Here is a 22,239-nt window from a genome sequence, read left to right as displayed (position 1 = left end):
CGTGGTGCGAGGTGGTCGGGCTAGGCGGTATGGGGTATGATGGCGCCAAGAGTTCTGGTGGGGCGGATCGGTGGTGATTGGTTTGTACGCGGAGTGGGAGTCTTCAACACCAACGCAGCAAAGTCACGATAGTTGGCGCACGCCATTGGAAATTCTGCGAAAATAATGCAGAGCAAGTCCTACATCAAGGTAGACTAAGGGCTCCATATATCCTTGGGTGCTTGGGTCTGCTTCAATCCAGAAATGTGAGTGATTCAAGCCTGTGCGGCTCCAAAGCGACAGCATAATAGTGCTTGCACACAATGTCGCGGAGCTTTTGAGCTCGGTCTAGTACATGCATACGAGTCAGAAAGATAACAACCCCACAACGTCACTGCAAGATGACTCTGTATCAAATCCACTGGCGCGCTTGCCTGCGCGTGTAAGTTTGCTTGACGGTGCCAAGTGGGCCAATTTTACAGAAAGTTTTCTATGCTCTTCGGGATCCATTATTGCAATTTTCTGAACCCATCTTTCTCGTAACAAACACAGCGTGGACTACTTACAAACTCGGGATTTATCCACGAGCAATTTTTGTATGTCCACATGAGACTAATGGTCAAAGCTGGTCACAAGTTCTGACTGCTTACTGAATCTACTAAGAACCAGTCAACCTCTCATCAATGACTATGCATCAGAACTCCTGATGACTAGGCTATGTTGATAAAGCCAGCACTTCGTGATTTAGTTCTGCTCCTATGCAATACCTCCAACTTCGAAAGAGAACCGCCAATCCCAATCCAATGGAAGCTAAACAAACGATCAACGTGCAAGGAGCTTTTTTGCACTGGCTATCTCCTGCGGAAAGGTCATGCGGAGCGGAAGAAACAGCAGCTTGAACACATATTGTCTCAATTCCTGGATCTTGTAGATGAAAAAAATGACGGGAAAGGTTACAATATCTTGGAATCCGGTGGTATAAAGCGTGAACATAAGCTGTCATCAGTTCCTAGTGGCACCTAATACAGCATTGTCTTCAAACCTGTATTTCAGAGAAGCCTACCCTTCGGACACAGTATCTTTCAAGAATATTCTTACTCGAGGGGTCCATAGATTCGAAGTATTGCTTGTATTGGCACTGCCAATTTTGCGGAGCAGGACGTAGGCCCCGCTGTGCCTAAGGAGCCTGCTCATGTTCAGAAATTCGAGTCTGATCTATAAAAACTGGAAAAAAAGTGAAAAAACAGTGCAGCTGCGGAAGACATCGCGAATTTTCTTAACACTCAAGCAAAACATGAGACTGATGATACAGGCCCTGTCGAAGAGTTCTCCGAGTTTCTCGGTCTTCGCGGGAAATTTATGAACACGGTCACTAAAGTTGTGGGCATTAGCCTTGGAAACCTATGAAAGAATTTGCTTCTTCGGCTCCGCCCCAAGGTTCCTGAGACATCCTACTTCAAATTCCGCACCCTAGTCCACTTCGCGCAAGTACTCAAGAAGGCCCAAGGCAATTTTAAAATCGAAGTCTTCGTACAAGATCCAGCTTGTAAGCCTCTAATTAGAGCCGTGACGCTATTTATCCAGGGAACACGACTGCGATACCAAAATCGTACGAGGTCCACTTGGCTATCTGGAAATGGTCGGCCATACTGTATTGTTTCACAACATCCAGTATCCCTCGGTAACCCACAACGTCGCGGGCATTGCTCTGGAAGTCGCTGGTAAAAAGGACTAGCAGAATTTCTTGGCCCGAGGATCAATGTAGAGTTGGACCATAAAAGAGAGCTCACAAACAAGGTGCTCGGAGACACGACGATGCACAATCTTGCAAGCTTCACTCTAGTATGACTCACGAGTGGGCAAAGTCTTGCGAGATAGCTCCCATCGAATCAAAGGAGAAATGGTACACTGTGGATCCATACTTTTATGTAAAGCTTCATCAGTCATGAAGGTGGAGAAGGGGTGTAATATATAGCGATAAGGTTGTTTATATAGTTTGAGTTTTGTTGTTATTATCAGTGAGTTAGGAGGTAAGAAAAGACCGTTTCTTTGTTTTCTTCGATGAATAGAACAAATTACCGAGGCCACTCTGATCTTTCCGTTGCTTTTTGGGCTGCTTTCTGAGGTCCGGGAAATGCTATCAAATCGAAATCACACAGGGCCCATGAGAATGCGATTTCAGAAGCTTTGCCACGTTGTGTTGTCCGTTTCTTTCAGCCCACCACAACGGAGTATGTTCGTCTTTGAGCTTTAGGTCATGACAGCATTTGTGCGTCTCGAGCAGCAGCTTCACCACACCTTCATGCCCATTGCGTGCCGCCCATGACAGTGGCGTCCAGCCAAACTGGTCGTTCGAGTTGATACGAACCGCACTCGTCTTGAGCAAGAGTCTGGCTATCTCTTCATGCCCTTTTTCGGCCGCCCACGATAGAGGGGTCTGCCCGTTCGCATCTGGCCAGTCGACATCGACTTTCTTCGTTGAGAGCAACAGCTTGACTATTTCCTCGTGCCCTTTCTCGACCGCCCACAATAAAGGCGTTTGCCCGCCTTGGTCTTTTTCGTCAGGCTCCAAATTTGTTCGTTCCAGGAGTAGACTTAGCATTGCACTATCTCCAAGCTCGGACAAATAACAAAGTACGGTCTTTGGATGAGGAAATTGGAAATCATGACCCATAGCCTGCAGCGCCCATTCCTCTTTATGGTATCCCCGTTCAGTGTTATGCGGGGTGATACTACAATGTTGACTGACTGCGAGGCTTTCCAGGAAAAGATCGACAACATCGTTACTCGATGTCACCACAGCCGCGAACAGCGGCGGTCCGTAGCGTTCTTTACCCACATCCAGACACTCCGAGGCGAGATCGATCGCGAGGAGCTTTATGAGGTTCGAAAGGTTGTGCTCCGCTAGTAAATAAAGCAATGTTACTTCTGGTGTGTGTCCGATTGCAAAATTGGAGGGGTAAATGTCGTGAAGCCTGATCCACGAAGTTATTTGTCGATTCCGGATGAAACTTTTCTGAGAGACGCCGAAAAGTTCCGCCGCATCTGCGTGATACAAGAAATGACCAGCAGCATACTCAAGGAATGGAAACCCATCAGTAACTTCGTTGCGGAGACCTGGTACCAGGCTCAAGTTGGACAACATATCGCATTTGGGAAGCAATCCATGAGTGATGTCCTCAATGCCCATGTAGCCAAGACAGCATTGCTTCAGCCGCTCATGACTTTGGCCCTGTATATTGCTACCAAGTTCGGGCCAAATATTTTCAAGACCTTCTTTCAAAAGGAAATCCTTGACTGACTCGTGGATGAATTGGACCACTTTGAAGTTAGATGTCGTGACCTCAGCAAGACCTTTTGATGCGTTTGTTATGAACTTCTGGGTGACGTTCAAGGCATAATCCGCCGGATCCAGCGTTGACAAAATCTCAGGTTCCAGTTCAGAAAGCACTGCGAAGAAAAGCTCCTCAGGACGTAATGGGCGTGCTGCAAAAAGAATCCATTGGACGCAGAGAGCGAGTTCTTTCCTGTCATTAGAGTCGCGCATGATGATGTCGCGAAACAAATCATGCAAGCTGGCTGGTATCTCACGCAGTCTCCGCTTCAGTGCGTACGGCCGGCCGGAATCGTGCTCTTTGTTCAGGATCCTCACAACGAGCACAACCCACATGAATATTCCTGATGCTTTCTCTTGAAGAATGCTTTGGATCTGCTGAGCAATCCTGCCGCTGCCAATCTTCAACTCGCATTCTATATAGTTTGAGATGTCCAGATTGTGTTCTGCTTGCACACTGAGGATTAGCTCCAAGCTCTTCTTGATCGTAATATGTGGATAATGTCTGCTTGAGAAGCATATATGGAAGTTATGGCCGAGTGAGGCTTTTGATGCAATCTCTCCAACTGATTCAAAGAATGATATCATGTCGCGAACTTGCTGTTCTTCACATTCGTCCAGGGCATCGATGAAACAAATTACCGAGGTCCCATCAAGTCGTCGTATGCATTCTCTTAACAATCTTTGGAGGGTTACGAGGTCCCATGGATACTTCGTCAGGACAGTTGAGTGCGGAATCGAATCGAACACGTTCTGCAGCCTAGGAAGTCTCTCGAGTAGTTGCAGGAGTATCGATCGATATGCCCCTGTAGTGGACTTTTCCAGTTGCGCTCCTCGCGCATTGAAGAAGAAGGAGATTGTGATTTTGTCTGTTAAGCTATTTCCGACATGTTCGACTGCAAACTTCATCAGCGTGGACTTGCCGGTCCCGGGATGTCCTTTGATCCAGAAAAAGCCATGGTGCTCACCCGACTTAGTTGGGTCCAGCCACTTCTTGTACTCTGGCTTGCTTAAAAGCCACTGACATGTGGTAGAATGAGCATCTTGGATTGTTGTTTGTCGTGCGTAGATCTGGTCGAAGCGCAAAGAGGCCAGTAGTTCCTGCCTCTTCTCGAGAAGTTTTTGCCTCTCACCGGGAAAGATAGGTGAAGTGCTGCGAGTCGAAGACTTTTTGGTCTTCCCAATTAGCCGTTTCATTGCTTTCACCTTCCCTTCGCTGTATAATAAGGGCATCTGGACATCGAATATGCCTAGCAAACAGTAAGCTGCATCCTCCTCCCGAGTGGTCTCCCGTCCTTCCGCCCACGAGAAGCGCTCGATATTGCTGAATTGTGACAGGTCTCGCCCCCAAAGCGCGTCTATTGCAATCTTCGTGATCTCATGGATAGTCTGCGCGAGGGATTGTTTGTCGCCGAGACGTATGCCCTCTTTAGAGAAGAACTCCACTGAACGAGGCGCGATCAGCTCTTGGAGTGTCCAACCTCGAGTAAACCATCTACTAGTTTTGAAGAATGACTTCCACCTCCTAGCATGAGTGTCGTCTTCCGCGCCAGCGCTATTTGATACATCCGATAGGAACACGTAACATCTTTCCGCACTCTTGTACCAGTTGAACATGGAGTTGATAGCTTCTGAAAGCTCCTGGCTGCTGGACCTGTCAATGCAACAGGAGTCCACCCAGAAATATTCTAAATTATCTTGCTTCGCTTGATCTCTGCAGAACAATATCTTTGCATAGCCAGCTTTGGTTGAGCCCGAGCCGCACATGATGTCTTGAAATGTTACTTCTTCGTTCTCCATCCCCCATGTATGCGAGAGAATGGCATATGGGGGAATTCGATTGCCCGAGAACCGGGCAAGGCTGAGTGTGTTGTCGTCGTGAATCTCCAATAGATGCATATGTGCGAAGGCGCGAGACGACTAAGAGAAGAAAGTTATGTCTGGAGAGCTTGTGAAGCATACAGCATACAGTGGTATGCTCAATGGTTGTGATGATCTGTGCACAAGAGCGCTGAACGGGAGGGCCGGTGTTGTAGCGGGGGCTCAAATTGTAGAGTGCCCGTGCGCGTGATGAGCTACTAAGTTACAGCTGAAGTCGAGAGTAAGCGCCCACTATTGAAGCGCCCGCGGTGTTAGCCGAGACGCATGATGTTGTACCCCTCTTTTCTGAAATACCAATTCCAGGTACATTTGCAATACGGTGACCGAACCCTGATAATCTAAGGGCTTATGTAGCGATAAAACAGCAAACAACAAGATGAGATAGCTAGGAAAAAAAAATAGTACGCAACATTGTTAAACAAACAGCCTAGCTTATATAAGCATACGAATCGTGCGTTACAGAGGATGAGGTTGCTCCCCTATGTGCCGCTGTCCGAAAGAAAGATAACATAGCACTTCATGTTTTCTACCGCACTTGAGACTTCAAAATATCGCACTTATTACTGAGGTTGAGAACTTGGGGAGGCGGATGGACTTCATTGACGAGCAGCTCGTTCAAGCCAAGCACATGCGTATGGCGTGGGATAGACCCTCCACCTCCACGGTCTCACAGTCTCCTCATCTTCATGCACAAAAGTGTATCCCACTAAAAACCGACGTGGAGGGTATCATGTCCAGTCCTCTCTGTCCAAGACAGACAAAGCCGCGTTCCATGCGACTGTTTCTAAAACCCTCTTCCACAAGACAAACATGTGTCTTTTTCTAAAACGACCGTAAATTCGAACTGCGTTCTCTGTCCAAAGCAGACAAAGCCGCATTCCATGTGACTTGTTCCGATGTTCCCATCTACAAAGATCATGTAAGCGTTTTTATCCCAAAAAACAGAGATTGCAGAGTATGTTCCCTGCCAAAACCGAAAGTCTTACCGCGTATGTATTCCCTAAAATCTAGTACAACAAAACTCATGTCTGTTGCGAAACACCTGTACCCGTTCTCTTCCCAAAATCCATCCGCATCGTGCGTATATGTTTTTCTCCAAAAGCTTCTCCGATCAAGAAACATGTCGTTTTTCAAAACATCACCGATAGCAGGCTATGTTCTCTGGTGTGCTCGAAGAAAGATCGTAGAATTTGTCGTACCAAAAAGACCTCTATGGCCTCTATGAGGCAGTTTTGGCTGGGGCGCTGGTCACGTGGAGAAACCAGGGGGTGTATAAACTTCCCAGTGGTGTTGGATGGTTGATGTCCAAGGACAGAGGCTTCAGCGTCTGTACCAAAAATGAGCGGAACTCGTTGGAATGTTTTTCCTTTGAGAGGTTGTGGACGGTCACATACTTGCAAAAGCTGGTAGTGATGGTGATGATCATCACCAACATCTCCAACCTCAAGACGCACACAGTCCCCAATTGCACATCTTCTTTGTATATCTTTCATTTCCGGTTCCTTATATCTTCCGCCTACTGTACGCCCAATACGCCTTCACCGGCAGCTTCCAATCGACCTTCCTCAGCCCTTCATCAAAAACATCAAAATCCGCCTTCTGCAGCCTGTCCAACCAACTCTGCGTCGCCACACTCGGCATGAACACGCCAAACGCCTGCTCCACCTCAGCCAGTTTTCCCTCTTTGCTCGCATCCACCTGCGGCGCATACTGATGTTCCTCCTCGTGCTGGTGCTCAAAATCATGGCCCAGCGTGCCGTCGGACCGTAGCTTGGCGAGCATCTCGCGCGCGGTGATCAGGTGGTCGTTTGCGCGCGTGGCGACGGTGAAGACGGCGTCGCGCAGGCCGGGCGCGGAGGAGCCCTGGCGGAAGACGTCTTCTTCGCGGAGGTTGGACTCGGCCATGACGTCGAGGGGGAGCAGGACGGCGCCTTGAGTTGGACCGGATTGGCCGGTCATGGAGTTGCTTGTGCCGAGTGGTTGTGGTGGTGGAAAGGCGACAAGGGGGATGCCGCGCAGGACGGCGGCGATGCCCATTGCCTTGCCGATGTGGGAGGCGATATGGTCGGTCGTGAGGGAAGCTTGGGGCAGGGCGGAGAGCGTGAGGTACAGCATGGTAGAGTAAGTGTTTTCTGCGTAGGTTTCGAGGGCGCCGAGGGTTGGGTAGGGCGGGTTGGTGAGATGCTCTTCGCGGGTGCGGATGATGCGGTGGAGCCAGCTCTTGCTGAAGCGTGACTTTCCGCTGGAGCGCGAGTCGAGGTCTTCGGCTGCTCGAGCAAGGAGAATTGCCACGGGCTCTTTGGGGGGTGTGCCTGCTAGGGCTTTGGTGACTGTGTCCCGCCAGAACTGCATGCGCATCATGCCAATGGTGGGTGTGCTTGTCGTGTCTGCCACACGGGCGACGTCGACGTTGAAGGCGCGGATAGCGAGGTATGCATCGCGAGACGATTGCGGTATGAAGGTTTGGAGCACATGTGAAGGCGCATCATATGTTCTGGGTCTGTGTTAGCTTTGCGCAATCCTTGGTGGTGATTCCAATACCTGACAAGATTTGCGCAGTATGCCCTCGCCCTGTCTACTTCAGCTTCCGAGGGTTGCGCTGCGTTCCTGAGGCATCGCGAAGCGTGGAATTGCCGCCGTTGAAGTCCGGAACAGACATGCAGTCGCCGACTTGAAGCTGTGAAGGATGTGGAGAGGCGCATTGAAATTTTCGGGACGACAGGTTTATTGCACAAAGCAGTCAGCCATCGCAAGTTCAGATCAAAGCAATTATACACAAATGCGCAAAGAAGGGTAGTTCTTGACTTATGTGAAGATTGACATGGTAGGGCTGAGTACGCCACTTTAGCTCGAGTGCGACTGGCTGGTGCATGACGCTATCAACGTGAAAGCGCGTTCTGGCGTTCGACGCGTCGCCTACTTTGTACTAAAATGTAGCCACGCATTTGCTGCACCGCCAACACACCCGCCACAACACCATGGAGTCGCCACATCCCGATGAGAGACCGCACAAGAAGCGCCGTTTCTTTACTGAAGATTCTTCGCCAATCCAAGTTCGTACCAAGCAGCCATCTCCGCGCCCTCAGACCCCGCCACCAGCCGTGGAGGACAATGTACCCCCACAGTCTGGAGCCAATGGACAGGACGATACAGGAGACATGGGTGGCTTTGATGTTGGCATGCTTCAGGCTGTAGTAGGAGAGCTGTCTATGCCAACTTTGCAGAAGTTGAAGGATGTCAGTGGCAACAATGTAGAGAGAGGTAGGCGCAACGAGCATGAGGAGAAAGGACATGCGCTGATTATGCATAGCAATCAATTTATATCTCGACGGATCATGGAACTCTGCGCCCGTGCAAGTAACCGCCTCCATTTTCCAGCCTCGCCCGCAAGCACAACCCTCCATTCTGAACACACTCAAGCGCACAGAATCAGAAGCGTCAATCGCATCTACGCCAGGCTCCGGTGCCTCGACCCCGACTACACTACGGGACATGCCCGCGAAAAGATACATCGGATCTTTCGGTGCGATTGGGTGGGCAACAAAGAGCGGCTCTGGCATGCTCCGGCACGACGAGAAGATTGGCATCGAGCGCGTGAAGAAGCAGCCCAAGCTGAACAAGGCCAAAAAGGTCGTCAACCTCAAGAACCAGGATGTACTCGTCCGGTTCACCAACGAGAAGGGCGAAGAGGTTGGAAGGCTAGAGAACGACTCGGCCGCGTGGATTGCGCCGTTGATGGACCAAAAGGTGTGCACGTTTGAAGGCACTGTTGTATACACACCGGATCGAATACGGACCGGCGACACCGTCTATCTGCAACTACGCGCATACCTACTCCGCAGCGCGTTCGACAAACGGAAGTTCACAAAGCCCGAAGACAACCGCGAGGTCAGTCTCTTCGAAGAAAAGGAGACTTCGGATGAACGCGACCTTCGTATGCGGCAGATCGGAATGGTCCAATTGTTTGAGCAGATCAATCTTCATCCTACGCGCGAGAACGAGACGACAGAAAAGCACAAGCGCCAAGGATTGTTGCGAGCAGCTGAGGGCGCGGAAAAGAAGGAGAAGAAACCAAAGACCGAAAACGGAACACAGGTTGACCCTACCTCGTCACCACCTTCGGAAGAAGCGGAGGAGGGCGAGGAGCTGGAACAAGACCAGCTCGACTCCTTGTACAAGAAGGCGCAATCTTTCGACTTCAATACCCCTACGCTCGAGCCAGCAGACACCTTCAGGATGGATTTGCGGAAGTACCAGAAACAAGCGCTTTTCTGGATGGTTAGCAAAGAGAAGGATGAATCGCTCGATGGCAAAGAAGATTCCATGCATCCGTTATGGGAAGAGTATCAATGGCCAACACAAGATGCCGACAACAAACAACTACCCGCTATCGAGGACCAAACTATGTTCTACGTCAACCCTTACTCAGGCGAGCTGTCTCTAGAGTTCCCCAGACAAGAGCAGAACTGTCTCGGTGGTGTGTTGGCAGACGAGATGGGTCTCGGAAAGACCATCGAAATGCTCAGCTTGATCCACACTCATCGGACTGAAGTTCCTCAAAACGAGACGTCGGCACTGATGAAAGCTCTGCCAAGGCTACAGAAGAGCAGTGCTAATGTGGAGCTTGCTCCATACACCACACTCGTCGTTGCGCCAATGTCTTTGCTGGCTCAATGGCAAAGCGAAGCAGAGAAGGCTTCGAAAGACGGCACGCTCAAGGTCATGGTCTACTATGGCTCAGAGAAGGCCGTTAACCTCCAGAAGCTGTGCTGCGCCTCTAATGCGGCTAATGCACCAAACGTAATCATCACGAGTTACGGCACCGTTTTGTCTGAGTTCAATCAGGTAGCGTCCCAGGATGGCAATCGTGGCTCGCATGGTGGCATATTCTCGCTCGACTACTTTCGGATCATTCTCGATGAGGCGCACTACATCAAGAACAGACAGTCCAAAACCGCGAAGGCGTGTTATGAGCTCTACGCTAAGCATCGCTGGGTGCTGACCGGCACGCCCATTGTCAATCGTCTCGAGGACCTTTTCAGCTTGGTGCGCTTCCTTAAGGTCGAGCCTTGGAGCAACTTCTCATTCTGGAAGACCTTCATCACAGTGCCATTCGAATCTGGTGACTTCATCCGCGCGCTAGATGTCGTTCAAACAGTACTCGAGCCGCTCGTTCTGCGTCGAACAAAGGACATGAAGACACCGGATGGAGAAATGCTCGTGCCGCTGCCGCCACGCACGATCGATGTTGAACGGATCGTTCTGTCACAGGATGAGCGAGACGTCTACGACCACATTTATACGCGTGCGAAGAGTGTTTTTGCCGCCAATGCTGAAGCTGGAACACTGCTGAAGTCATACACAACTATCTTTGCACAGATCCTGCGACTTCGCCAATCATGTTGCCATCCCATCCTCACCCGCAAAGCCAACATTGTCGCAGATGAGGAGGATGCATCGTTAGCATCAGATCTCGCAAACGGTCTTGCCGACGACATGGATCTTGGAAGCCTTATCGAGCGATTCACTGCTGAAGGTGACCAAGATGTCAATAAGTTTGGCGCTCACGTGCTCAAGCAGATCCAAGACGAAGCCGAATCCGAGTGTCCAATATGCTCAGAAGAGCCCATGATCGACCAAGCAGTCACAGGTTGCTGGCATTCCGCATGCAAAGAATGCCTGCTAAACTACATCAACCACCAGCGCGACAAGAACGAAGTCCCCCGCTGCTTCAACTGCCGCGAACCTATCAACGCCCGTGACGTCTTCGAAGTCGTCCGGCACGAGCACATCGAGCCCGAAACCCACGCCTTCAAACCCGAAGACTCCGCCACGCAATCCCCCACGCATCAGTCTCCGCCGCATCGGCCTCTCCGGCTCCGCGAAGACTCAAGCATTACTCACACACCTCAAGCACATCAGAAAAGACGATAAAACCGCCAAATCCGTCGTCTTCTCGCAGTTCACCTCCTTCCTCGACCTAATTGAGCCCGCCCTAGCCCGCGACCACATCCCCTTCCTGCGCTTCGACGGCTCGCTCTCACAAAAGGCGCGCGCCCACATCCTCACCGAATTCACATCCAGCCCCAAGCCGTACGTTTTGCTGCTGTCCCTGCGCGCCGGCGGTGTCGGGCTCAACCTCACCTGCGCGCAGAATGTGTTCATGATGGACCCATGGTGGAGTTTTGCCGTCGAGGCGCAGGCGATTGACCGCGTGCATCGCATGGGGCAGGAGAGGGATGTCAGGGTGATTAGGTTTGTGGTGGAGGGCAGCATTGAGGAGAAGATGTTGAGGATTCAGGACAGGAAGAAGTTTATGTAAGTCTCTGTTTGGTGGATGGTGTGGTTGTGAGAGAGTGAAAGCTAACAGATGGTAGTGCGAGTTCGTTGGGGATGATGTCGGATGAGGAGAAGAGGGTGCAGCGGATCGAGGATATCAAGGAGCTGTTGAGTTAGAATAGTGGGATTGGGATGTTGGGTCGGTATTGTGAGGGTTTGAATATGGTTTTCATGAAAGACATGGTTGGGTATAAGCATATATCGGCGCTTTTCAGCATGGCATTTGGGAATAAAAAGCACAAGGCTAGGTCGGGATCGCATTTACATAGCATAATATTCAGGCGCTGGTATACCTGGGGAAGATCTGCTTTACCAAGCATCCCACTTCTCTTCGACCTTCTACTCTCTTTTGCCTTGCCATCTCGCAAGCTATCAAACGACCAGCTCGCCCCATTCACAAGCGACGCTTTCTTCCTATGTTACGCCAGGGGACGGAACGTAGGATACGTCGCGCAACTGCCTCTATAGATACTAAGCCTTGATATCAGTACGGCGGCGAGTCTCGCTTCACCCCAAGCATTTCTCCCGCTCTTTTATACTCTCACCTCAGGGCCACACCGCACGTCATATAACGCCTAATCCGCCATCCCTCCATCAGCTTCCGGGTAACTGGCCTAACTGGCGGGCGCCGGACTGCAATGCGCTGAAATACCGATCATGGTGGGACAACTGGCTCCGGTCGGAAGTTGATGCTTAGGTACTAGGCTCTTGGAGTTCACGATTCCTTGTGTTCCAAACTGTGTTTCGGTTCGAAACGACCCACAGTTCGAAACACATGGTGTCCGGAATTTTTTGTCTTTTTGCGTTTTGTTTGCGCTCTTTTTTTGGTTGTGGGTGGGAAGGGTGCGGGTGCGGGAGACACACAATGTGGGTTAGTGGTGAAGCGGTAAGAGGTGAGGGCGAACTCCGAGTATGTGTAGCTACTAGACAAGAAGCTGGCTAGGCTGTGCTGATGGGAAATATTTGGCCTGAGTGAGAGAGGCACTAGCGCTAGGTTCATTTTTGAGATGGGTGAAGGAAGGTCAGGTAAGAGAAGTTAATCGATGATGTGCAGCCTCACATCCCGCTAGCTAAACGGATAACTCCCAAAATCAATGCATGTAGTAGCATGTCCGCGCTTCGAGCGGCAGAGATTAGACGTGTCAGTCCTCGCACCGTTCAGCTGAGCTGCTCTCCGGGCCAAGGACTTTCGGAATATGTTGAGACGCAGAGAGCATGGTAGCGCCAGCCTTCTTCGTCAGTGTAGCGAAAGGCATCGCGGATCGCCATTACCAGGATCAAACATGTCAAGGCCCAAAGCTGAGTTGACCCTGGCTAGAATGGCCACTTCCGAAGTCTCGACATACACTCAAGCGGCAAATCGTCCTCCAGCCGCACCACATGCAGCCAGTAAACAACCGCTCTTGGATTCGATAAATCCCTTCCTGTCGGCCCTATCACTCCTTGAAGGTCTTCTACCCCTCTTTCGCTACATCATGCACGCCCAAGGTGTGCACATACACGCATTAGTCCTTCACCACGCACACCTCATGCAAGCGCCTCACCAATGGCGCTACGCATCGCAATTCCACCCTAATGCGTGTAGCCACCACGGCCCGCAGCATTTCCGCGGTCGCATCCGCAGCCCGTGTGGCGCTCGATATTTCAGCTGAACACGCCCTGCAGCTTGGTAGCGAAAAGAGCTTGCTTTGACGTCGATGAGGCTCGTGAGGATTCGCCGGCTTGGGTAAGATGGAGCGAGCACGAGGTAGGTGGGAAAGAGGGGTAGAGGGTTGGATTAGAGTTGCGTGGTAGGTTGCGCGGAACCTAAGTGGGGCGCGGCACGGAGCGGGCTCGGTGACGGTGGGCTGGGACGGCATGTGCTTCTGGACGTGGCAGGCGCGGATGCGTGTGCAGGGCAACCTTGCTTAATCTACATTCTGTGGATAGTCGTGGGTTTGCGTTGAGTATGCCTGTCTTGTCTCGTTATTGATTGTTTGCACAAGGCTGGAGAGTGTAGCAGTTGCGCATATCAAAATCTGATCGAGCACCAAAGCGACGAGGAACATGGAGGAAATGCTGGGAACTTGAGGTCCGATTATCACTGCAACGTATTTCGTCAAACAAATGTTTAGTCGTATTCATTCCATTACATCTGACGCATTGCGCCAAGACCTTGGGCCACTAACATACATTATTGCATTGAGCTTTCGAAAACAAAGAAAATGCAGATACACTAGATAAGGCCTAAGCCAACACCAGCAGCTCCGACCAACCAGCCCACAACATTGCCCGTGGGCAGTGCAGCGGCACCAGTAAAGAACGAGAAGCTGGAGCTTGCTGCTGGTCCAGACGCGGTTCCATCCAAGCTTGTCCTCGAAGAAGTGGTAGAGCGGCTAGGGGTGACTGGAGGCGGTGGCGCGGCAGAAGATGGCACAATAGACGATGGCACTTCAGATGGCGGGGGCACCGGAGCTGCAGAAGACTCCGGAGGGGCCAGAGAGGAAGCAGGAGCCGATGGAACTTGAGAAGCGGAGTCAGCACGACTGCTTTCTGGGAGCGCACTACTGGGGGATGGCGGAGGAGGTGGCGCCACGGATGAGGGGACAACGGCACTAGATTGTAGCGGAATTTCACTGCTAGGCTGTGGAGATGCACTGGGAGGTGGAGGAAGGGGGGTCTCACTAGGTGGTGGTGGTGGCGGCCGAGAGGGTGCAGCGCTCGATGCAGGTGGCTGTAGTGTTGCCGATGGCGGCAATGGCGGCAATGGCGCAGCAGGCTCGGACGGCAGGGAATCGAGTTGCGCTACAAAGCTTGTTGCGGTACGACCAAGATCTGCTACGCTGCTAACGGAGGTCGTCATACCCAGCGTAGTAGTTGCTTCCTCGTTGGGCGGTCCGACGATGGGATCGCAAGCGTTAGCACCAATTGGTCCGCCAAGTTGAGCCGTTACCGTGGGGAGCGTGTTCAAGTAGCTGACTACTCTTGGGGCCACCAAAGTAGGCGTCGGTATCAGAGACTCCACGATGATCAGTGGCGGCCAGTCCGTTGGAGTTGGCAACGCCAGTGAGAGTACCGAAGTTTGGCATACATTGTCGGCAGCAAATATAGATACACGGTTGAATGTCGCGTAGGCTGCATAGACGGTAGGATAAGTTAGCGGCACTCCCGAAAACTCCCAAGTAATAGCAGAGCTCGTTGTCGTTGGTAGCGGCCGAGTGTAGAGGCCGGTACTGCGGACGTTTCCAGAGGCGTCAGTGGTAATCTCTAGCGTGACTGTCGGGACAAGCACAGTTGAGACGACAACAGTGCCAGGGTATGCCAGTCTTGTCGCTGTTACGTCAATCTGGCATCCGCTGTCGCAAGAGACGGACGGAACAGCAGATGAGCTTGGTGGCGGATAGAAGGGCTCAATCGAACTCGACGCCGGATAATAATCTGTCTCATATACAGTCGTCATTATTGGGACGATTTGAGTGACGGTCAGTGATTGAGTGATTAAGATAGTCGATACAAACGTGGAAGCTGGCAGCTGGGACGTGATCACAGAAGTCGATCCTGGAAGCGTGGTGACTACAATTTGACCTGGCAACGTGACAGTGGATAGGATCAAGCTCGTTGCTGTACTTGCGGGCAACTGCGTTGTAAATGTTGAAGTGAAGCCGGGAAGAGTGATGGTCGAAAGTACTGTAGACGCAGGCAATTGAGATGTGATGGTTTGCGTTACGGCTGGAATAGTGATGGTGGACAAGACTGTACTGGCTGGTAGTTGTGTGGTCTGATAAGGTTAGCATGATCCTCGTATTGTGAGTCTGTAATGACTTACGATCGTCAAAGTAATCACACTGGTGACTGGTGGAGATATGCTCACGCTAGTGACCGTTACAGGCGGAAGCGTTATGGTATTTACAATAGTGCTTCCTGGTTGCGTGCTAACAGTCGTGACAGTCACCGCAGGGAGCGTCGATGTAGAAGTAATAGTTTGCACCACAGTCTGAGGTGGGAGCTGTGTCGTGACGACTTGCGTGGGGCCCGGCGCAGTAGTTGTAGTGACAACCGTCGAGGCCTAGTGGACATTAGCAAAGACTCTTCATTAATGCACAAAGAAGCCGCATCGGGTCGTGGGAGAATCTGGCATGTTTTCGGAAAGTGTCAAAGGCGAATCCTCGATTTGCACACATTTCCGGAAGGCAACAAAGGAAAGTCCTTGAATCCTCCACATTTGAACTCTGCAAATGCAAGAAATACGTACCGGGATAGTAATAGTCGATAATTGCGTACTGATAGATACCGATATCTCTGTGATTGTCTGGTTGTAGGTCAAGACTTCGGTAGTGGCAAATGTAAGCGTCCTTTCCAAGGTCTCCGTAATATCACGTGTCAAAGTCCGATCTAGTGTAGCCGTCTTCTCTAACGTAGTGGTTCGTTCTAATGTAGCCGTCTTCTCCAGAGTCTCAACCGAAGTACGTTCTAGCGTCGCTGTCGCCGTTCGCTCCAAGGTGACCGTTGAGCCTGGCAGCGTTTTCTCAATCGTCTGAGTAGGGCCTATTACAGTCTGAGTGACAGGCACAAGGGTCGTGTAAGTCGTTGTCTCCAAGATCGTTGAGATAAATGTCGTGGTGGAGATGCTGGTCGTGCCGGGAACTTTGCAGGGTCAGTTTTGCGAGGAGACAATGTGCGCATCCTACTCACGCGAGATCGTAATGTATTCTGTAAAGGTTGTGGTCGAGGTAATCACACTTGTTGTTGTCGAGGTAGAGACGCTCGTTACAATTTCTGTGGTCGGCACCAGACTGGTTTCGATCTTTGTGGTTGGTACTAGGCTGATCGCGGTCGTAGGAACAAAGCTGATGGCAGTAGTAGGAACTAGAGATATTACGGTGACTGTGCAAGTAGAAGTTGTGCGCTCCGTGATCGTGTTGTTTACTGTTATTGTCTGGGGTGGCGATGAAATTGTAGCTTCTACAGTCGTCGTCGTTGTTGGCCCGGGCACAGTCATGTTCTTCCCTGGTTCGGTAATGGTTACAATATCGGACTGCTCAATATTAGCTCCATGTTTCTACAACAGGCATGTCTGAAAACCATAACCATTCGAAGAACATACCTGAGTGATCGTGATATATTCCGTGCAGGTAGAGGTTGAAGTCGACACGCTAGTCACGGTACAAGTCGTAGTGAAACTAGATGTAACGGTGCAAGTTGTCGTGAAGCTGATCACTTCTTTCGTGCATGATGATGAACCATAATCATCGCTGCTAGATGATGATGTACCATAACCCCAGCTGACAGATGATGTTGTATCATAGCCATAGCTGATAGATGATGTTGTATCATAGCCATAGCTGACAGATGGTGTGCTACCATAACCATAGCCGGCAGATGACGGGGTACCATAGCCATCGTCGACAGAGGACGGGGTACCATAAGTATCGTCGGTAGATTTTCCCTACAGACCCGAAGTTAGAAGTCAGTGTCTCACTTATACATGCTTAATACATCAACTTACCCAAGTGGATGTTTGCGACGTCGTCTTTGGTCTCAACTTCGCGTTGATGTCCTGAACTGGTACAGTGTCATTCCCTTGAGCGATTGCCAATGTTGCAATAGCCAGTAAAGGCCAGAAGCTACGCATGGTGGAAGCGACTCAAGCGAGTGACTGCGTGCCGGCCTGAGGAGTGGCACACGGCGAGAAGCTGTGTATGTCAAGTCAGTATTGCACGTGATTTGAGGCTGCTGATGTCCATTGACTTCCATATGCAGGTACCTGGACCTCTGCTTAGGTTCGGTTAGGGTAAAGAAAGCCAGGCGTAGTGTTGCACAACGAAAGTACCACGGGCAATTGGCAATGCGCAACAGACCAAAACATCACGAGGGGGTCTCATTAGACTGCCACATACCTTTGGAGGAACGACGTACTGAAGGCTGACGTTTGCTTGAAGGAAATGCAGAGGGTGCCTTGCGGATATAAAGCAGCGACTATGCCAGCGAGCGACTCACAGATGACGGCAGCATGTATTGAGCTGGCGGGGCTGGGCTCGATCCAAGCTTTTCCGTCGATCCTGTTTACCAAGGACGGTAGACATGGTGGCCAGGGTGGAGTTTACACCAGCCGACTTGGCCTCTCTGTCTGCTCGGTATTCCGTCATGGTCGCAGCGGCTACGCAAGATAGCGCGACGGTCCTAGACTGCATTGGACGCCAGGAGCATGGCCGGCAGAAAGATGTTGTGAACGCGAATTACGACGACTGCGCTCGGGTGGCGCGAGAAGCGTGGATAGACATTGATTTGCCCGGGATGTGTGCGAGATACGGCGTAGCATTCGGCTCGTCTAGGCAGGCACAGTCGGCAGGCGTAACACCATGTCGCTATCCTAGCACATGAGTCTAGGCACCGTTCACGAAGCCCATCTACCGCGACTGCTGACATGGACAACGTGAGAGCCGCATCTGGCTAGTACACATGCTACATATGGGCAAGTGGCTGCAGCCCGTGGTGGCAGGGTGAGATCCGAATGTCTCTACGAGTCTCTCAAGAAGCCGCCATAGAACTTGGGGGCCAGAAAGACATGGCAATGATGCGGTTCAACATGCCATGGGCACATTGTGTGAGCACTCTAGGGAAACCAGCTACAGTTGTCGGCTCATCGTAGTGCAGACGCGAGTGCCGTCCACGGAAGCGTCCGTAAATGGGTGTGGTCACACAAAGCACGATGAGGTCGTCGTTGTGTGTAGGAACGCGCAGGTCCTGTGTAATCTAGGGTAGCCCACGTGAGAACGAGCTTACTGTGGATCCGTGCGCAAGTGGGGCACCCTTCGGGCGCCATTGGCCTTTGTGATCGCTGGCGTTCTTTACACCCCTGCCCACACAAACCATCTCACTCCCTGGCCATGCCCTTTGTCCCTCGCCACGTCGAAGCATTTCGAATCGCGACCTACAAAGACCGTGAGAGCCTTTGCGCCATGACACGTTCAGGATCGTGGCACGGGGCCAGGTTTGCCGGAGAGGAACAACGACACCACGACACCTCGCTCATCGACTCTGGCTGAGTAAGATCGGAATGAGGCCCTCCACCACTTTCAGTAAGGCCGAAAAGCCATCCGCGGGCACAGCGGTGAATCACTCGATTTCCTTCCGTAGCCACTGGGACATGCTGCAACCTTCCTGCAACCTTCCTGCAGCCCATCGCTCAACAAGCGGGCGGCTCGCATCCAGACACCGCATGCAATGTTCTGACATTTCTCTCGGAGGCGCAAATCCTCCAATGGGGAATGGATTCACTGCCAACAATACCGCAGCCCTTCACCGGTCAAACACTATCCTTTGGCCTACTATGATGTCCGCATGGGGTGCGCTGCCCGGGGTGCCCTTTGCCAGACTGATACCCCGCTTACGGCACGGACTTTCATCGACAAAGCAGTAGAGCTCAGGCCATCTTGTACGCCTGGTGTTTCTTTTCTTTATCCGCTCTTGGTATTGAACATGGGTAATGGAGTGTAGTGCGCTCTCCTTACCGAGAGCTCACGCGCTTGACCCTTCGCGATCGCGGCTCTGTGACGGCAATCTATCAGCTTACGCTTATTACCCTTGAGGCTGTGGCGTTTGTCGTTCGAGGCAGTCCCATTTGTTCTCGTGCCTTTTCACGGCTGGCATTCTCTCTGACTTGTTCTTTCCACGTCGCCACCAAGCTTTTAGCAAAGCCCGCTGATAAATCGTCTACCCTAGACATACCAACGTAATTTTAACCTCGTCACCGAGCCCATCATCGTTCTTAGGGCACTTTCATTTTCGCGAACGGAGCGTAACTTCTTGGGCGCAGCGCAACGCAGGAAGATCACTTATCTGACACAAGAATGACTGTGCGTAGAAGAGCAGATTCGAGGACTATACCAGTGCCACCGAAACCAGTAGTTCTCGGTCCCAGTGGTACCTACGATGGAGATGATGGGAAATGGTCTACCTTCACTGTCAATATCGCTGGAGATGGGGAGGGCAAAGGGCAAAATTTCAAGGTCCTGATCTCTACGTCCTCACCCATCACCTTGATTCCGTCAAGAACTGATTGGTGTTCCACGGATGATTGTGCAAAGCGTCGTGGTATACTCGACGTAGGATCGCGTGGTCTTGACACCTCGTCATCATCACCGTATAGCACAGTAGGACTATACACTCTTCCGCTTAAGGACACGTATGGATGGTCGGAATCCCTTTTATCGCCGAAATGGAATGAGACTACCAATGCGAGTTGGGGCACGACCACTGTTGGACTCGGAACAGCCTCGAAACAGAGCCTCACTATCCAAGGGCAATATGTGGCCACCTATGTTTTCAAGGACTTCTTTTTGGGATCCATTGGTCTAGCCGTCGGCGCGATTAGTCCCGTCGGAGCCACGAGGAAAACGTTCCTCAGTGGCTTGGCTGCTGCCATGGACAAAGTCCCAAGCTCATCGTACGGCTTCACTGCCGGAGCCTCTTATCGAAATGGTGGTAATGGAGCTACTGGAAACATGGTTTTTGGCGGATACGACCAATCGCGGCTAGTAATGACCAAGGGTGTGTCCATTCCTATGCCCAACAAGCAGAACAACACACTGCTGGTTGGTGTGAATTCCATCATCTACACACCGCAGCAAAATGTAGAACCACGCCCTGAATCGTTCACGAGCACCACAGGAGACGGCTTCCTAGCCGCTATCGATTCTACTCTGCCATATCTGGTGCTTCCCGACGAAATCTGCGACAGGTTTGTGAAGAGCTTCGACCTCGGTTTCGACAGTACCACTGGGTTATATACCATCGACAGTGCAGCCCACGAACGCAACAAACAACAAAATGCTACTGTTACCTTTGTAGTCAGCGCGCAGGCGAAAAATTCCGCCAGTACATCCACAATCGTATTTCCGTACGATGCGTTCCATCTTCAAGCCAGCGATCCTATCTACGCAAACACGACGGACTATTTTCCAATCAGGAAATCCGACAACGGTCGTTACATACTTGGACGTACTTTCCTGCAAGAGGCATACATCATTGTCGACTACGAACGAGGCAATTTTACTGTCGCACCAACCGTCTTTTCTAATCCTCTGCCTCGCGAAAACCTCGTCGCAATCTACAACACATCTTACGTCCCGCCACAGCGAGCGTCAGACTCTGGGGGCGATGGACTTGCGGCAGGAGCTATAGCTGGTATTGTCATTGGCATCGTCGCTGCGTTTCTCATTCTGGGAGGTGCTGCATTTCTCTACTTCAAGAAACGTCGCAATTCGAAGGTTACTTCCAACGATCAGGAAGGGAAACCTACCGGCATCGACACGATCGGTGCTAGTGGCGAAATGAAGCACCGCCGTGTGTCAGAACTCACAGGCTCCGAGGCTCAGAGCCCGCCACAATTCAAGGTTGCTGGTTTTTATGGCGGTGATCATAAGTCGATACCCGAGTTGCCTCCTGACAGTCCTCCTGCCGAGCTTTACAGCCCACCACTAGATGGCACGAACGAACCGGATTACTTCACTGGTCCCAAACCACGGAGACGCGGTGCAACACGCGACTCCTCTATCACCGGGACGCCCAATGCAACAGTCGCAGAACTGGCAGGAGACGAAGGTATGACCGCAACGAGCCGTCCCAAGCATAGTCGAGGCCCTAGTGATAATTCGCTATCCACCAACATCGACGAAGTGCTTGCTGGAAAAGAACAGGACTCGGGGAAAGTCCAGCGGAAACATTCGAGCAGATTCGTGGAACATACCGGCGACAATGATGTGCCTCCAAGAGCCGAAATGGTCGTTAGCCCGGTAGAAAACACGCGGCTCGATGAGACTGGCGGTGTTGCAGAACGTTCTGCTGAGCGCCGCCCCTCTCACACAAGAGGCCTGAGCGATTCGACCGTGGCAAGCGATAATACGGTGGTGTCCCAACCCACACCAGAAGAGCTAGAGAACTGGGCTAAGAGCGATGACGCGCCAAAGCGATCTTGATGCGAGCACCGCAGCGGAAGGCAATATGGCTCTTCCATTTTGCTTCGGCACAGACTGTTCACTTCTCAAGTACATTATTTTCGGGTGTTTCCTTGGCTAAGGAATTCTCTTTCCTTGCGTGCCTTTTTCTAAGGTGTTTCCAGGGTTGTATCACAAGGCCGATGTTTTGATACCCACTAGTACGCTCACTAAGTTTCTAATGTATTACTATTCCAAGATTTATGCTGCGAACGATGCTGCGGACAGTGTGTGTGTTAAGAATGCAGGTGCAATAGTAACACATGTCTGCGGTATCGCGTACAGCCTGATGCTGTGCTGGTCGCTAAGCCTCCGAAGTCGTAGAACCAGTCGCGATCCCAAAGCCCATTTTCGATAATGCACAACGTATGCAGCTATATTGTGGAAGCCGCTGGTCGAGCAATCGTTTTCTAGCCTCCGAATCAGTTGTACAGCATGTCGATCATGTTCGTGGATCGAACCCTGCCGCGCAACACTTTATGCTGCACTGCACGCGAACAGGTTTTTCCATTGGCAAACACAATACAGTTGTTGTACGCAGAAATACACATTCACAAAGGCGCTGTGCACTGTCACGGAGAAATTACTGCTCCATCACAATGTTAACACTAGGACGGCATGTCCAGCATCAAGTCAGCCTGGCTTCCTACCGTAGCGCTGCCTGGGTGGTGCCTGACAGGGAAACATGTCGAAGTGTTTTGCTTCGTTTATTTGCGCCACTTACTCTATGAT

General features: G+C 51.3%; 8 protein-coding genes across 8 annotated transcripts; 3 read left to right on the top strand and 5 right to left on the bottom strand.

The window, feature by feature from the left end:
* Window positions 1-1,929: 1,929 nt before the first annotated feature.
* SNOG_10262 (hypothetical protein) lies at window positions 1,930-5,080 on the bottom strand (the record flags this gene model as incomplete). Its single annotated transcript, XM_001800489.1, has 1 exon — window positions 1,930-5,080. The coding sequence occupies one exon, from the start codon at window positions 5,078-5,080 to the stop codon at window positions 2,120-2,122; it is 2,961 nt and encodes a 986-aa protein (XP_001800541.1). The 3' UTR covers window positions 1,930-2,119.
* Window positions 5,081-6,697: 1,617 nt separating this feature from the next.
* Window positions 6,698-7,853, bottom strand: SNOG_10261 (hypothetical protein; the record flags this gene model as incomplete). The annotated part of the gene is made up of 2 exons (XM_001800488.1): window positions 6,698-7,688; window positions 7,774-7,853. 2 exons carry the CDS (start codon window positions 7,851-7,853, stop codon window positions 6,698-6,700), a joined length of 1,071 nt encoding a protein of 356 aa, XP_001800540.1.
* A 319-nt stretch (window positions 7,854-8,172) lies between these two features.
* SNOG_10260 (hypothetical protein) lies at window positions 8,173-11,516 on the top strand (the record flags this gene model as incomplete). The annotated part of the gene is made up of 3 exons (XM_001800487.1): window positions 8,173-8,455; window positions 8,505-10,974; window positions 11,048-11,516. The coding sequence occupies 3 exons, from the start codon at window positions 8,173-8,175 to the stop codon at window positions 11,514-11,516; spliced, it is 3,222 nt and encodes a 1,073-aa protein (XP_001800539.1).
* Window positions 11,517-12,816: 1,300 nt separating this feature from the next.
* Window positions 12,817-13,185, top strand: SNOG_10259 (hypothetical protein; the record flags this gene model as incomplete). The annotated part of the gene is made up of 2 exons (XM_001800486.1): window positions 12,817-13,021; window positions 13,043-13,185. The coding sequence occupies 2 exons, from the start codon at window positions 12,817-12,819 to the stop codon at window positions 13,183-13,185; spliced, it is 348 nt and encodes a 115-aa protein (XP_001800538.1).
* A 563-nt stretch (window positions 13,186-13,748) lies between these two features.
* SNOG_10258 (hypothetical protein) lies at window positions 13,749-17,144 on the bottom strand (the record flags this gene model as incomplete). Its single annotated transcript, XM_001800485.1, has 6 exons — window positions 13,749-15,290; window positions 15,339-15,578; window positions 15,765-16,156; window positions 16,205-16,547; window positions 16,617-16,958; window positions 17,019-17,144. 6 exons carry the CDS (start codon window positions 17,142-17,144, stop codon window positions 13,749-13,751), a joined length of 2,985 nt encoding a protein of 994 aa, XP_001800537.1.
* Window positions 17,145-17,156: 12 nt separating this feature from the next.
* SNOG_10257 (hypothetical protein) lies at window positions 17,157-17,595 on the bottom strand (the record flags this gene model as incomplete). Its single annotated transcript, XM_001800484.1, has 3 exons — window positions 17,157-17,205; window positions 17,410-17,427; window positions 17,510-17,595. 3 exons carry the CDS (start codon window positions 17,593-17,595, stop codon window positions 17,157-17,159), a joined length of 153 nt encoding a protein of 50 aa, XP_001800536.1.
* A 445-nt stretch (window positions 17,596-18,040) lies between these two features.
* SNOG_10256 (hypothetical protein) lies at window positions 18,041-18,430 on the bottom strand (the record flags this gene model as incomplete). The annotated part of the gene is made up of 2 exons (XM_001800483.1): window positions 18,041-18,256; window positions 18,296-18,430. The coding sequence occupies 2 exons, from the start codon at window positions 18,428-18,430 to the stop codon at window positions 18,041-18,043; spliced, it is 351 nt and encodes a 116-aa protein (XP_001800535.1).
* Window positions 18,431-19,935: 1,505 nt separating this feature from the next.
* On the top strand, window positions 19,936-21,489 carry SNOG_10255 (hypothetical protein; the record flags this gene model as incomplete). The annotated part of the gene is made up of 1 exon (XM_001800482.1): window positions 19,936-21,489. One exon carries the CDS (start codon window positions 19,936-19,938, stop codon window positions 21,487-21,489), a length of 1,554 nt encoding a protein of 517 aa, XP_001800534.1.
* Between the last annotated feature and the right edge of the window lie 750 nt (window positions 21,490-22,239).

This window comes from Parastagonospora nodorum, assembly GCF_000146915.1.
Source record: "Parastagonospora nodorum SN15 chromosome Unknown scaffold_16, whole genome shotgun sequence".
NCBI classification, from domain to species: domain Eukaryota; kingdom Fungi; phylum Ascomycota; class Dothideomycetes; order Pleosporales; family Phaeosphaeriaceae; genus Parastagonospora; species Parastagonospora nodorum.
Note: the sequence above shows the minus strand (reverse complement) of the source record. Positions and strands in the feature narration are given on the sequence as shown.